The sequence below is a fragment of the Narcine bancroftii genome, chromosome 11, assembly GCF_036971445.1.
Source record: "Narcine bancroftii isolate sNarBan1 chromosome 11, sNarBan1.hap1, whole genome shotgun sequence".
NCBI classification, from domain to species: Eukaryota; Metazoa; Chordata; class Chondrichthyes; order Torpediniformes; family Narcinidae; genus Narcine; species Narcine bancroftii.
The window spans coordinates 73,046,610-73,062,820 of NC_091479.1; the positions used below are offsets into that span (position 1 = coordinate 73,046,610).

At 37.9% G+C, this 16,211-nt stretch overlaps 1 protein-coding gene across 2 annotated transcripts in view; it reads left to right on the plus strand.

Annotated features, from left to right (window-relative positions):
* The window catches only part of cadps2 (Ca++-dependent secretion activator 2), a 533,161-nt gene that overhangs the window by 382,047 nt on the left and 134,903 nt on the right, over positions 1 to 16,211 (plus strand). For both annotated transcript variants that reach the window (XM_069903385.1, XM_069903386.1), the window contains exons 15-16: positions 12,472 to 12,535; positions 15,009 to 15,132. In XM_069903385.1, coding sequence (XP_069759486.1) covers positions 12,472 to 12,535; positions 15,009 to 15,132 — 188 coding nt within the window. The remainder of the gene's footprint in view (positions 1 to 12,471; positions 12,536 to 15,008; positions 15,133 to 16,211) is intronic.

The window sequence follows — 16,211 nt, forward strand, 5'->3', positions numbered from 1 at the left end:
CAAGGCATTATGTTTTAACCGCAAATTTTTTCAAGTGAAGACCATGCTTTTTTGAAGCTTGACTTCTCTGACTGGAAAAATGCAAGTCAAAGATTAGAAAGTCATGAAAACAGCCAACGTCATTCCAAGGTCTCGAGCTATTGGATGCGTAAACAGCTTGATTACTTGACAATGCCTGTCAAAACGTGATTACATGAAAACACCCTGGATAGGGTTGTTGCTGCAATTAAACTGAGTGGGGACGCAATGAGTGTATCAGATCACCAAACAATGGCAATTTTCTAGGGGAATTGTTAGCACAATTCAATTCTTTTTGGGCAACTTTCATCCACAGTATGCGATGGGCTGAATGAAATACTTGGGTAAAAAGGTGTTTGAGAAAATTATTTCAGAACTCAAAGAAGCCAAATATTTTTCAGTATCTGTGAATTCAACCTCTGATATCTCACACGTGGATTGGCTGTCTTGCGTTCTTCGATATGTGAGTGAGAGTGGTCCTATTGAAAGATTCATCAAATTTCTTGATTGCAGAGGTCACAGTGGTGAACAACTTGTCAAGAGTATTCTGATGTTTTTTAAGAAACAAAAAAAATAGACTTGGAGAACTGCAGAGGTCAATCATGTGACAACGTTTCCAGCATGCGTGGCAAGTATTAATGGTCTTCAAGCTAAAATATGTGAGATAAATCCAGTAGCTGCCTAAATTCCTTGCTTTGCTCACTTGTTGAACCTTGTCAGTCATTCAGAAGTGTATTGTGGTCCAAAAACTCCTGCCTGTTTTGATTTTTGTTGAACAGTTGTACTATTTCTTTAATGCTTCATCCCACCGGAGGGAAACACTTGTGGGTGGTGAGCTTGGAAAGAATCTTGCAGTTGTGAAGAGATTTAGTGAGGCGCGGTAGTTTGCTCACGGCCTCCCTAGATCAGGGGTATGCAAAAGCGAAAACAGCATTGGAAAGCATCACTGACAATCCAGATGAAAAGTCAAAAATGTGACAAGAGGTCTTGTGAGCAAAATGGAATCTCTGGAGTATGGAATTTGGGCAACAATTTTGGAGTGATTCCACAAAACAGTTTGAATTTCTAACTCAGAAATAGATCTTAACAGAGGCGTGAGACTTTTGCAGTCTTTGGAGGCCTATATCTCAGACTTCAGGACCAATGACTCATTTGAGGACTTTGAGCAAGAACGTAATGGAAAAGCTGGGGCATTAGTTAATAAAGAAGAAACACAAAGGGAGCAAAAGTTAGTACCAGGATAGCAGGTTTTTCACCTCGCCAGAGACATTTCAAGATTGTGTACTTACTACTGTTCTTAGACAAATTATCAGCACAGGTTTTAAAAAATGCACTGATGCATGTAGATCTGTGTCCAACCAATTTGGATTCCTCTTTCATATTTGCAATATTGATGTCAACGCACTTAAAAAGAGTGAATACCCTCATATAAGTTTATCTGGACAAATTTGACTTGGCCTTTATGGAAGAGCTCATCCACTTACAGAAGTACAATCAAGGACAATCTGATGATGATGTCACTGAGATGTATTGCACTCTGGTAAGAGATTAACAGCACGAGGTGTATCCAAATACACACATTTGCTTTAGAATTTATCTTAATGTCGCTAACTGTTCAGATGAGTTTTCATTTTCGGCACTGAAGAGGATCAAAATCTATTTGCTCTCAACAATGACCGATGAGAAACTTAGTGATGAGATATGCTTTGATCTATTGATTTACATACTGTTATCAACTCTTTTGTAAACCAAAAAACACAGAAGATTTTTAAAGTATAAATGTAAAGAAAATGAAAAAAATAAATGTAATTGATTCATAAAGCGTTATGATATTATACATTATACATAGTACAACGACGTAGCTTAACGTCACTTTATTCTATTCGACGAAGGGTGGGGCCATGGGGCAGGAAGGCAATGACAGGGGGACATTACCAAAGCTCAGCCTAAGGACTCGGATGGTAGTTAATCCGCCACTCACCAGAAGGTCCTGTTACCTTGCAATAGATCAAATTTAAATTTTACTTCATTTTAATTTTTGTAAACTTGAGTTAACTATTAAAACTTTAGTAATATTTATTTTTTTAAATACTTTTTCTTAATAGGAAAGGTATTTTAAAATTTAATCACATTAACACCACATTTTATCGCTGGCAAAGCCTCATCTCTAGCCGTGCAAGCTGTTAGAGGCAGGCCACCGCACTATGTCCAAGGCCTTTTTGACAGCACACTGTTGTACTCTGGGATGGATGGGCCCCAGAGAGGTTGACTGTTGGCAAGGTAAGTGCAGTGATGGACCGCCATTGGAAGCAGGGAAGTTTAGCAAGATCTGGACCAATGTTATCCAAGCTCCCCATGAAAGGATTTAAAAAGGCAGAGGTATCTCTCACTGTCTGATCTCATTAAAATCTGATTTGTTTTCAGAAAATGATTTGAGCATTGCATCTTAAAGATTAATTATTTTTCAACCAACTGTTCTGAATAGAGAATGATGAACTGATAAAATCCAACTGGACCATATTTTTTAATATCTTAAATTTAGACAGGCCCTTTCAGCCCGAGCTGCCCAACTACACCCAATTAACCTATGGAGGTAGGAAACCAGAGCCCTGGGGAAAACACACACACAGACATGGGGAGAATGTACAAACTCCTTAGAGATAGTATGGGATTTGAACCCCAGTCCCAATCACTGGCGCTTTAGCAGCGTTGCACTAACTGCTATGCTAACCGTGCCGCACAACCATTTCTGCCCTGTTCAGTAATATGGCAATTATTCATTATAACCAGCAAAGCACAACAATGTCATCTTGATCTGAGGCAGTCCAAGCCAATATCTGGGGAATTAACATTCTGGCAGCTTTCCCTCCTGCTCCCAGACTCAATATTCATTCCAAACATAAGAGTGAGCTCAAAGTACCAGAACTTTTTGCTGTATGTTTACAATATGTGAGTGCTCAACATCTGCAGCAGAACCAGGCCTCCAGTTGGTATGGAGTCATACAATGCAGAAACAGACCCTTTGGCTGACCACTACTCCGCCAGCTATCAAATAGTTCCTTGTTATTGGGACAAGACTTCACTCCAACAAAAGTAATAGAAGCCTCGTGCAATGATCATCCCACATTAAAAGAAATCACATACAGGTCCCTGCTTTCTCTTCATGGAAATCATTTCAAGGGATTTCCTAAATAGAAGGAGAACATTCCCCAGAAGCACGCCTACCATGTATACACGAGCACTGATGTCATCTTCCTCTTGGAACTTGTCCAGTTCTCTTATGAACACTTGCAGTGAATCTTAATCACCACACAAACTATCTAAGAGCTGACATGTAAGCCCGTAATCCTTGATAATGAAGTTATTTCCCATTATCCAGTTTAAGAATTTATATATGTGAGACAAGGCATTCTGCCAGAGCCCAGAACAATCTCTGTTCTCATCAATTATGATCTGCAATTTGTAGGTTAGGCTTCACTAAAGCATGGCATAGGTTTATGGATGATAACACTGGACAACAATTTTTTTAAAAGGTTTGCTTCCTGAAAAAAATAAGGGATTATAATAGACAACTTCAAGCTGAACACAAAGATAATTTCAGATTTGCTCTATTATGTAGGAAGTTGTAGAAATATTAAATTAACTTTTATTGAATTTACCATGTTTCATTGCACAATGATGCTAACAAATTATATTAGTTCAACTGATCTTTGTTTGTACTCCACATCTGATGCCTATCGTGTCAGTGTCCAACAATTGTCGGCCAGCATTGATGGATTCCATTGATGGATTCAAAAAACATATGACATATGCAACAATTAACCATAAACATGAATGTTTATTTTATATAGAAAAAAAAGAAAAGACCCCCCCCCTTCAGCCAACTCTCCTAAGGAGAGCCATAAAGAAAGAAAAAATAAAGAATATTAAAGAAAAATTAAATATACATATTAAGATCTAATCAATATAAATTGAAATGTAAATATTCTGAATATAACAACCACTTATTAATAAATTAATTATAATTATCATGCAAAACATATTTAATTTTTTCCATTATTAAACAATATTTCATCTCATTATGCCATCTATTAATATCAATCATATTTGTGTCTTTCCACGTACTAGCAATACATTTTTTCACTACGGATAAAGCTAAATATACAAAAGCAAGCTGAAATTTATCTAATCCCAAGCCTTTCAGAGGTTGTAAACTACCCAATAAAAATACTGTTGGATCTAAAACTATTTTAATCTTATACAGATATTCTAAAAACAATTGAATTTTCTTCCAAAAAGATTAACCAAACAGCATGAAAAAAAGTTCCAACCGTATCACCACATCTAAAACACAAATCTGATTCATGAAAACCCTACTTTTTTAATTTTTCAGGTGTTAAATATAATTGATGTAAAAAATTGTAGTTAATCATTGCATAATGTGCATTTATCAATCTAGTTACACTATCATAAGAGATTTCTAACCAATCATCCTCGGAAAAAAATAAAACCAGTATCTGCTTCCCATTTACTTTTAGATCTGTCCCAACCATTTTTATCTATACCATCCTGTAATATTTGATACACAGATGAAATATAACCCTTCTCTGGTACCTTCAAAAGAATAGTCTCAAATTTAGTCATTTCAGGTAAAATCATATCTCTACCAAACATACATTTTACCAAAGATCAAATTTGATAATAAAGAAACAGAGTTCTTATCAATACCAAAACCTTCTCTCATCTGATTAAAAGATAAAAATTTACCCTCTTTAAAACAATCTCCCAAATTTTTCACACCTTTAAATCTCCAATGCAATAAACTTCGATTAGGTATTGAAAAAGAAATAAGTTGATTATTATACAATGGAGTCAAAGCCGATAATTTAACCCAGAGCCTGTCATTTTATTTTTCTTTAACCATAACTTCATTAAATGTTTTAGTATAGGCACATTATATTGTTGTAACAAATTTATGTTCCATCTAAACAAAAATTGATGCATTTCAAATTCAGAAATACTTGCAATCTCAATTTTAGCCCAACTAGGAGGCCATACCAAATCCATCAATGAACTAATAAATTTAAGTTGGGCTGCTTCATAATAATTTTGAAAAGGTGGTAAACGTAATCCCCCTAACTAATATTTCCAAGTTAATTTATTCAAAGCTACTCTCGAAAATTTACCCCTCCATAAAAATTCCCTAACCATTTTATTCAAATCTCGAAAAAATATTATCAAGTAAATACGGAATAGATTGAAACACATATTGTATACGCAGATGCATTTTTATGTTTGGGTCAGGCTAATGATAATATTTTAGTTGGTGGTGATTTTAATTGTGTTTTGGAACCTTTATTAGATAAATCTCCGAAGAAAGTTAAGAAATCCAAGATGGTAATTCAGGTTCAAGCGTTGATGAAAGATCTTAATTTAGTAGATATTTGGAGATGTCTTTATCTGACAGAGAAAGATTTCTCCTTTTATTCATCTAGACATGAATCGTTTTCAAGGATTGATTTCTTTTTAGTATCGGCACACTTACAAGGGAAAATACAACAAGCAGAATATAAAAGTAGGGTGATTTCAGATCACTCTTTGTTATGTTTTACATATGCAACATCTGAGAAAATTCAAATGGCCTATCGTTGGAGGTTTAATACAATGTTGTTAAAAAATATGGAATTTATTGATTTTTTGAAAAAACAAATTAATTTTTTTTTGAAAGAAAATTCTAATTCTGTTCAAAGTAAGTTTGTATTATGGGATGCTATGAAAGCCTATTTGAGAGGACAAATAATTAGTTATACTTCTAAAATAAAAAATAATTGATTAAATCAGAGTCTTGAATTAGAGAAACAGATTGATGAGTTAGAAAAGGAATTTCAGAAAAATGCTACAGAAGATCAGAAAATAGAATTATCTAGGTTGAAATTGGAATATAATACTTTGCAATCCTATCAATTTGAATGTGTGATTAATAGGACTAATCAACGGTATTAAGAATGGGGAGAGAAAGCACATAAGATACTGGCGTGGCAATTAAAGAAAGAACAGATTTCGAGGACTATTAATGCTGTTAGACAGAATTCTCTTATTACATAAACCTCGTGAGATTAATGATGAATTTTGTTCATTTTATAAAAAGTTATATACATCTGAAGGAAAACAAGAAACTGGATCGATTGATCTTTTTTTATCACAGTTGAATTTACCGATATTAGAGGATGCAGATATACAGGAGTTAGAGGAACCATTTACTGATTCGGAAATTAAAATGGCTATGCTGGAAATGCCGAATGGTAAATCGCCTGGTCATGATGGATTTTCGGTTGAATTTTATAAAATTTTTTATGATGAATCATCTACAGTGTTTGGGGATGTACTACGTCAAGTTGGAGAACATTATGAATTACCTGAGTCTTGTTCTAGTGCTTTAATTACAGTAATTCCAAAAAAAGATAGAGATCCTTTGAAAGTATCTTCATATAGACCAATTTCATTGTTAAATGTAGATTATAAAATAATAGCTAAAATATTAGCGAATCGACTGGCTAAATTTTTACCAAAGTTGATTCATATTGATCAAACAGGTTTTATAAAGAATAGATGTGCTTAAGATAACATTTTGCGCGTGATTAGTTTGATTAATTGATTTCGACAATCTTCAGATCACCCGATGGTGATATCCCTAGATGCAGAAAAAGCATTTGATAGAGTTGAATGGAATTTTTTGTTTAAAGTTTTGGAGAAATTTAAGTTTGGTCCTTTTATTGCTTGGATTAGGGCCTTATATAGTAAACCGGTAGCCAGAGTATTGACGAATGGTTTGATTTCAGAATCCTTTAAGTTAACTCGATCATCTCGTCGAGGTTGTCCTTTATCATCAGCTTTGGTTGAACCTTTAGCACAGCTGATAAGACAAAATACACAGGTACAAGGTATGAAAGTTTTAGATGAGGAGTATAAAATTAATCTATTTGCTGATGATGTATTGGTGTATTTAATAAACCCAGCTCAGTCTCTTTTGCACTTGAATGAGTGTTTAATACAGTATCGATGTCTTTCCGGATATAAAGTTAATTGGGGGGAAAAAGTGAAATATTACCAGTAAGTGAAGGAGATTATTCAGTTTATAAGAATATTATTAATTTGAAATGGACTGATCAAATTAAATATTTGGGTATAAATTTTGAATGTTAATTATCAATCTTGATATAAATTAAATTATGTTCCGTTAATGAAAAAAATTAAAACTGATTTGATTAAATGGAAAGATTTACCTATTAATTTAATGGGTAGGATAAATACAATTAAGATGAACCGACTTAAAATATGACAGGAAATCACAAAAATAGGTTATATCTTAAAAAAACAGTATGTGATAGGAAAATGTTAAGGTCATTTTCATGATCAGCATCCCAAAATCCATAAAATTCACCCAAAAGTTTTGAGGAAGCAAAATCTTCACTGTGCAGTGTAACTGCTCTCTCTTCATGTCCTGAAGATGTGTCACTTCCATAAGGAAGGTTTGCAATCCATTACAAGCAAATGTTCAGCAAATCCAAAGAACCACAAAAAAAAATTGTCTGGACCAGAAAGCTGCATGTGGTAGAAATTTGAAAAAGAACAAAGAACAATACCACAGAGTAACAGACCCCTTGCCCCATATGTTTGTGCCGAATATAAGGCCCAAATTAAACTAACATTCTCCTGCTTGCACAAGATACATATCCATCTATTCCCTGCATATCCATGTGTCTATTTAGATGTGTCTGTCTATCTGTTTAAAATACAAACAGAATATGCTGGAAAATATCAGTAGAGAGAGTGAAAAACAAGGTTACTTTTTATTCCGTGAACTTTTCGGAGATTCATCGTTTTGGCAAGTTTCAAGTCAGGAAGGGCGGGAAATGTAGAGTGAAGCAGGAAGCTCAATGAAGCACTGAAAGTTAGCAGTAACAACCTTCTGGATTTTTCTGATTTCAATAAATCCCTCATTACCGATGCTCAGCCATGGATGAAATGCTCAGAATTATTTTAATTCTGTGTTTGCAGTTCCAATTTCCATAAGTGTTACGATGCTGAGATCAGAGGAAATTATAAAGAAATGGTGGTAAATGAGCAACTGAAAAATGAATCATTTGATCAAGCCTAGGTAGACCGAATGCTGGTTTTATTTATGTTGACAAAGATTAAACCGATTCAGAAAACGAGCTATGATGATTGCGTAATCATCAGGTGTCAATCAATCTTCAGAACTTCCACTTGGGGCCTCATATTTGCAGTAGGACATGTAACCCTGGGATCTAAGACATTCTGTCTCCCATGAGCCAAAGGGAACAAATAATGGGCTAAACAATACACAGATCATGCCTCTCTTCCAAGCAAAACCAATCCGGAGGAAATGAAACACAGCAGCAAAACATGTTTTTCGTTTACATAAAGAATGATTAACAGAGCTGGTTGAGAGCGCTGATTAAGGTTATATTACTAATGGACTGATTCCTCAAGGGATGGTGTTGAAGAACAATTATGGATATATACCAGATTGATTCAAGGAATGAAAGATTAAGTCCATACACAGAAAAAATTGTTTAAATTTCTGATTTGATCATTTTTCCTGACATTTCATTGATTCTAACACACGTTGCAGGTTCTCATAATCATGCAATTTTTGACTGAATTCTAATTTGTTCTTTCTTCATTATTTTGTTGAATTTTTTGAAGCCATAGATTATGTTTGAACATTTTATAAAATTTGACAATATGTATTGTCAAATTTATTATATTTTCCATCACTCGGTTCAATATATTAAAAGTGCACACCTTTTGACACAGTTTGCAATGAAAAGTTTACCCTCACATAGGGAAAATGGTCATGTAAACCATATTTCATTATTGCACATGAAGATGGAACAGTTGTGAGCTAGAATAGTAATTAAAAAAAAGTTTTGTTGATGTCTGAGAAATACCGATTTTTTTTCCTGTCATATGCTGACAAATGTTTTCAATTCACAAAATGAAATATTTATTTCCGGAGGAAAAAAAGTATTTCAGACATTGTTAGTGGTTGTATTGCTCCAATGTTATCCCCATCCGTCTGCATAGAACATAGTACAATACACAGGAACAAGCCCTTTGGCTCACTTTTCGCACCGCAGGCGAGCGGTGACCCTACTTTGTCCTGGTGAAATTCCCAGGAATTCAGCACCTCCTGGGCCTTTCACACTGCAGTCCAAATTTCCGGGAATTTGCCCTCCCCAGATATTTAGGGGGAGTCCTGCCCCCACTAATGATGTGTTATGCAAGTTCACCCTCCCCCAGGCCTGTTGGTTGCTCACCTACCCCTGGCTCCCTCCCTCCCCAACAGCTGCCCATCACCCGTACCCCCTCACACCCCGACCCTCTAACCCCGCGCTTCAGCACATTGTGACAGCAGCACAATGTGGGATGGCCAACTTCATTTCCCATAAGGCCTCATGTAGCTGGAACAGCTCATGGAATACAGCTGTGTGAGGGATTATGGTTAACAAGGATGGCCATTCATCCTGTATTGTGCTGCTGTCACAATGTGCCAAAATGGCCCACTATTGTCAGGCGGTAGGTATCTTTTAATTTTAACCACCTATGTGACATAACACGCACACGCTGACATCGCGAGGCTTCCTTGCTTGGTTATTTGGCTCTTCACACAGCAGGGAGAGGGTGGGCCGTGAAAATTTCTTGGGGCCGTGGCCCTTCGACCCATTTAAAATTCCCAGGCTGGCCTTTACACACTGAAGGTTCACGGGAGGGTTCCTGGGAAATCTCCATTTCACAATGCATGTGAAAAGGCTTATTGTCTCTGCCGACCATGGTGCTAAATTAATCTAATCCCATCTGCCTGCCCATGATCCAACTCCCTTCATTCCCTGCCTGTTCATGTGCCTGTCTAAATACCTCTTAAATGTCATTATTGTATCTGCTTCCACCAACCCCCTGGTAGTGTGTTCTAGGTACAGAAATGCTGGAGGAACACAGCAGGTCTTGCAGCATTCATAGGAGGTGAAGATATATAACTGATGTTTCGGGCCTGAGCCTTTCTTCATTATAACAAGACTGAAATGTCAGTTATGTATCTTTACCTCCTATGGACCTGCTGCGTTCCTTTGGCATTTGTGTGTTTTTACTACGATGACAGCGTCTGCAGACTTTCGTGTTTCACCTCAGTACATTCTAGGCATCTACCACTCTGTATATGTAAAAAAAAACTCGCCTCACCTTAAACTTTCCTACTCTCATCTTAAAATTGTGCCATGTGATATTTTACATTGCCACCTAGAGAAGAAAAAAAACTGACTATCAACCCCATCTATGCCTCTCAAATTTTATAAAGGTCATCCCTTTGCCACTGACAATCCATGGAAAACAATTCAAGTCTGTCTAACCTCTCATTAATACTTTCTAGTCCAGGCAACTTCTTCAAAGCCTGCACATCCTTCCTATAATGTGGCCAGAACTACACACAGTACTCCATATGCAGCCTAACCAAAGTCTTATACAGTTGCAATAAAGTCAACATCCCAAATGGTGAAATCAAGCATGATTCTTGGCACCTTCTTCCCTCCAAGAACCCAAATGTCTGCAATGTGCAATTTAAATAAAATAATCTTAAGCATTTCACTTCTGCTTGTCATCTTCTTTTCTTTCCTAATTCTGCCCATTATATTCATGGAATCTATGATTTTTTTTCAATTTTTCTGACAATTCTAACATGAAACATCTGGACATTCCATGTGGTGCTCTTGCTTTTAATGTTCATTTAGATCATTCTGAAATATACTCCTCAAAATATATTAGATAATATAATGAGTGTTTGATCAGGTATTTGGTCAGTGAGCACTTCAAGGGCCAATTGATGTAAAAACATTAAATACTCACCTCAGACTTTCAATAGGGAGCCATAATTGAGAACACAATTCAGAATTGGGAAGGCAACACTGCAGTTTCCTGGCAAGGCTACAGTTTTTGGTCTACTGAGCCAACAAGGCTAATAATTCATGTGTAGTTCAGCCTGAAGAAAACTGAGGTCCTCCATCAGCCAGCTCCCCACGATGACTACCAGCCCCCCCACATCTCCATCGGGCACACAAAACTCAAAACGGTCAACCAGTTTACCTATCTCGGCTACACCATTTCATCAGATGCAAGGATCGACAATGAGATAGACAACAGACTCGCCAAGGCAAATAGCGCCTTTGGAAGACTACACAAAAGAGTCTGGAAAAACAATCAACTGAAAAACCTCACAAAGATTAGCGTATACAGAGCCATTGTCATACCCACACTCCTGTTCGGCTCCGAATCATGGGTCCTCTACCAGCATCACCTACGGCTCCTAGAACGCTTCCACCAGCGTTGTCTCCGCTCCATCCTCAACATCCATTGGAGCGCTTTCATCCCTAACGTCGAAGTACTCGAGATGGCAGAGGTCGACAGCATCGAGTCCACGCTGCTGAAGATCCAGCTGCACTGGATGGGTCACATCTCCAGAATGGAGGACCATCGCCTTCCCAAGATCGTGTTATATGGCGAGCTCTCCACTGGCCACCGTGACAGAGGTGCACCAAAGAAGAGGTACAAGGACTGCCTAAAGAAATCTCTTGGTGCCTGCCACATTGACCACCGCCAGTGGGCTGATATCGCCTCAAACCGTGCATCTTGGCGCCTCACAGTTTGGCGGGCAGCAACCTCCTTTGAAGAAGACCGCAGAGCCCACCTCACTGACAAAAGGCAAAGGAGGAAAAACCCAACACCCAACCCCAACCAACCAATTTTCCCCTGCAGCCGCTGCAATCGTGTCTGCCTGTTTCGCATCGGACTTGTCAGCCACAAACGAGCCTGCAGCTGACGTGGACTTTTACCCCCTCCATAAATCTTCGTCCGCGAAGCCAAGCCAAAGAAAAAGAAAGAGAAAGAAGCATGCTATGAGAGAGTTGCCAGTGCAACAAGGGATTCGAATTAAAGGCTGGAAATAAAAACGCGTATACACGTAAAACAGTTTGGCAGCAGAGGTTCAACAAAATCTCAGGACTGATCAATCAGTGAATAGTGTGACTTTAAACAATTTAATCTTTCAATTTCTGAATTATTTTCAGATCCATGTTCTGGTTCAGTCTCTTGGGATGCCACCCTTTAAATTAACTATCATCAGAATTTTTAACCAATTTTAAAACACATTTTATCGACTATAATTATCATTAATTTAATTCTTCGAAGTAAAACAAAAAATATGTTTTGTTGCATGCAAACATAGATTTAATGCAATTTGCTTTAATCATTTACAATCTGTTCTTTAGTCATTCAGTCCTGGAATATCCATTTTATTTAAATATTATAACAAGCAATGCATAAATCTGCCCTGACCTCTAATTGTTGTTTCAGACATCTAAATCTTTGTGGTTCTTCTAGGTACTGCTTCCCTTTTGGGCGACCGGAAGGTGCACTTAAAGCAACTCTCTCATTGCTCGAAAGGGTAGGTACCAATGATCCTGGACCACGTCAATTCTAGGTTTCATTTCTATTCTTGATTTCATTTCCATTCTTGATTTTTTTGTGCCTCCACTGGCACAGAAAGTAAATGTAGCTACAACAATTGGCCATTAACACTGCAAAGCAGGTCACTCGTAGTGTGGCAGAATTGTTTGTAATGAGCATGAATGATGTAGAAGTGGATGGAGGTGTTAAGATTAGTAAGTTCGCAAAGATTGATGGAGCTGTTCACTCAATGGAGGGCAGTCAAAGGCTATACGATGATATAAATATGCTGCTAAATTGGGCAGATGGATTTTAATCAGATGAAGGTGAGGTCTAAATTTTGGAAATACTTGAATCAGCATGAAAAGTAGTCTCAGGGAGTATTGAAGAAGAGAGAGATCTTGGTGTGCAAATCCAAATTATTTAAAAGTGGCATACAACTAAATAACACGGTTAAGAATATATGTGGGATATTGCCTTTGTCAGGACTTTGAGTACAAGAGCAGGGAAATTATACTCCAATTTTATTGAAAAAAAACATTTATCATGTGCCGACCTGCTTCCCAAGGGAGAAATTGTTTCTCAAGCTGTGACATCCATGAAATGCACAGGTGAGCATTTTATACTCTTGCAGGCCGGACAAAGGATAGGCAATGGATGTTGTATATTTCGGCTTTTCAAAGGCCTCTGACCAGGTGCCGCATATGAGGTTGCTTAAAAAATGAGAGCCCGTGGAATTGCAGGAAAGATACCAGCATAGCTAGAGCATTGGATGATCGGCAGAAAACAGAGAGTGGGAGTAAAGGGATCCTATTCTGGTTGGCTACTGGTTACCAGTGTTATTCCGCAAGTGTTGGGGTCACTTCTTTTTATATTGTATGTTAATGATTTGGTTTGTGGAATAAATGCCTTCATGGCTAAGTATGAAAATGAGTAAAAATAGGTGGAGGGGCAAATAGGGGAAAGGAGAGACTGCAGAGACTTAGATGAGGAGAAAAGGCAAAAGGGGCAAATGAAATACAACGTTGGAAAGTGTATGGTCATGCACTTTGGTCGAGGGACTATTTATTATTTGAATGGGGAGAGAATTGAAAATTCAGAGGTGCAAAGGGAATTGGGAGTCCTCGTGCAGGATACCCTAAAGGTTAACCTCCAGGTTATGTCGACGGTGAAGAAGGCGAATGCAATGTTGGCATTCATATCTAGGACAGAAGAGCGGAGATGTGATGTTGAGGCTTTATATGGCTCTGCTGAGGCCTCCCTTGGAGTCCGGGGTTCCGGTTTGGGCTCCTAATTTAAGAAATGATGTGCTGGCATTGGAGAAGATTCACAAAATTGATTCCTGGAATGAAGCCATTAGCATATGAGGCTCTTGGACCTGTACTCCTTGGAGTTCAGAAGAATGAGAGGGGAAGCATTTTAAATTTTGAGAGGCCTGGACAGAATAAATGTGGCAAACTTGTTTCCTATGATAATGGGAGTCAAGGACAAGTGGGCAAAACTTCGGGACTGAAGGGCACCCATTTGTAAAAAAAGTGATGAGTAGGAATTTTTTCAGCCAGAGAAGTGACGAATCTCTGGAATTTGCTGCCACAGATGGCTGTGGAGGTTAGGTTGATGGGTGTATCCCAGGAAGAGATTGATAGGTAACTGAATAGTCAAGGGTATCAAAGGTTATGGGGAGAAGGCAGGCAAGAGAGTGCAGCTGAGTGGGAGAATAGATCAGCTCATGATGGATTGGCAGGGCAGACTCAATAGCCTGAATGACCTACTTCTCCTATGTCTTATGGAAACAATTGATCTTGATAATGTTTTTTAAAGCAAGAATGCCCTAATTTTTGGCAAGTATTTTATATTTGATTTGGCATTAATGGAACACCAAAAAATGCCTAATGTCTGTTCCGTTGGCCATAATTTTAAAACTGTATTTGGCCCTTAAATAGAACATTATGTTTGGTCTTAATTCCCAGATTTCAGGGGAAATGGGTGCACAGAGATTTATAGTTGATCCCAGAATGTAAGAGAGTAATATAGAAGGCAAAACTAATCATCCTGAATCTTTTCCCTCTTTCTAAAAGCCAAGATTGAGATGGAATTAGAAAGATGCATTTACATTTATGAATTGAGCAAGATTTAGGAGCAAGGGGTCATTCCTTTGAAAAAAAGATAACAAATGGACCCAAGGTAATTTATCCAGTTGCATGTTTGGATTCCAGCTGCCATTGGCTATTTTCACATCAATTGACCCTTGGAGTCAAGTATGTTCAATTGCAGAGAGCTTAATCCCAATGTTATGTTCAGTTTGCTTCCATGCATGTACATGACCAGTTGTGGGTGGAATAGAGGTGATGGCACAAGGGAGCAATCAAAAAAGATAAGTTGGTTTACAAAACCATAAGGGAAAGGTGTAAGGGTCAGGTTGGGAGGAATGACGTTCATTTTTTTGAAATAACTTGCTTCCCTTGATAAAGGTGCTGATGAAAGATATTGCCACCCCTGTGCCATCTGAAGATGTCAAGAAAGTGGTGTGGACATGTCTGGAGAAGGCCGCTTTGATCAATTACACTCACCTTTCAGAGTATGCCAAAATAGAAGGTTTGTGCTTTCAATATAACCATCCATATGGATAAGAGAGCCAAACAGGTCCATTAAATGAACACTTTGTGACGGATCTTTTATCCCATTGAGCAAACCCAAGCCTCTACAAATGTAAATGCCTCATTAAAATCTCAGCTGGTGAACTGCAGTGTCTTTTTCTATTCATGGCACTAATCTGTCTCCTGGGATCTCCTTCCAGCACCAAAATCCTTTCACCAGAGCTTTCCTCTTTTCCAGTCGCTTGTGAAACATTTTTTTGAATAATTGGTTTTATCATCTTACATGAGCTTCAATTATGGTCCAATTTTTCAGTCATTACCTAATTCAAATTCTCTCCTTTATATTTCTTCTTTTGCGACTTCAAGCAGCAAATGGAAAGGAACCAGGTAAATGGATACGTAATTGTTCCTCTCAAACACATTCAATCAATATCTCTCAGATATTTCTCTTGGATTGTTGTTCAGTCTGTCTTTTTTTTTTTGCTGCAGGAAGGTTGTTATTAAAATCTTGATGCAGCCAAATATAGAGAGCAGGATGTTACAAGAAAATGCCATTTTGTAGCAACTGTGTCGCAGTGCGAAATGAAGAACGAGACGTAGTCGAGTTGAAGTTCAGTAAAAGTCATTTTTTGAAAGTCTCACACATTCCAAATGACGTCATCGCATTGTGACGTGACTCGGAACCTCCCGAGCTGGTTCAATTAAGCCTCTGATGCGCTGCAACGTCGTGTTCCTTCTGTTGCTTCCAGTGTTTATTCTCCCACCTAAGTTCAGCATTTCCATTCCCGTTTGCATGGATGCAGAAATCCTTAACTTTCCAGCAACTGCTCGTCAGTGATTTAGCGACTGCGTTCCCACTCAACATGCCCATGACATCCAGCAAAAGCATGTGAAATTGTGACAGTTCCTCAGCAATTAACATAACATAACATAACAATTTACAGCACGGAAACAGGCCATTAGGCCCTTCTAGTCCGCACTGAACCAAACACCCCTCTCTAGTCCCACCTCCCTGCACAATGCCCATAACCCTCCATCTTCTTCTCATCCATATACCTGTCCAACCTTTTCTTAAAT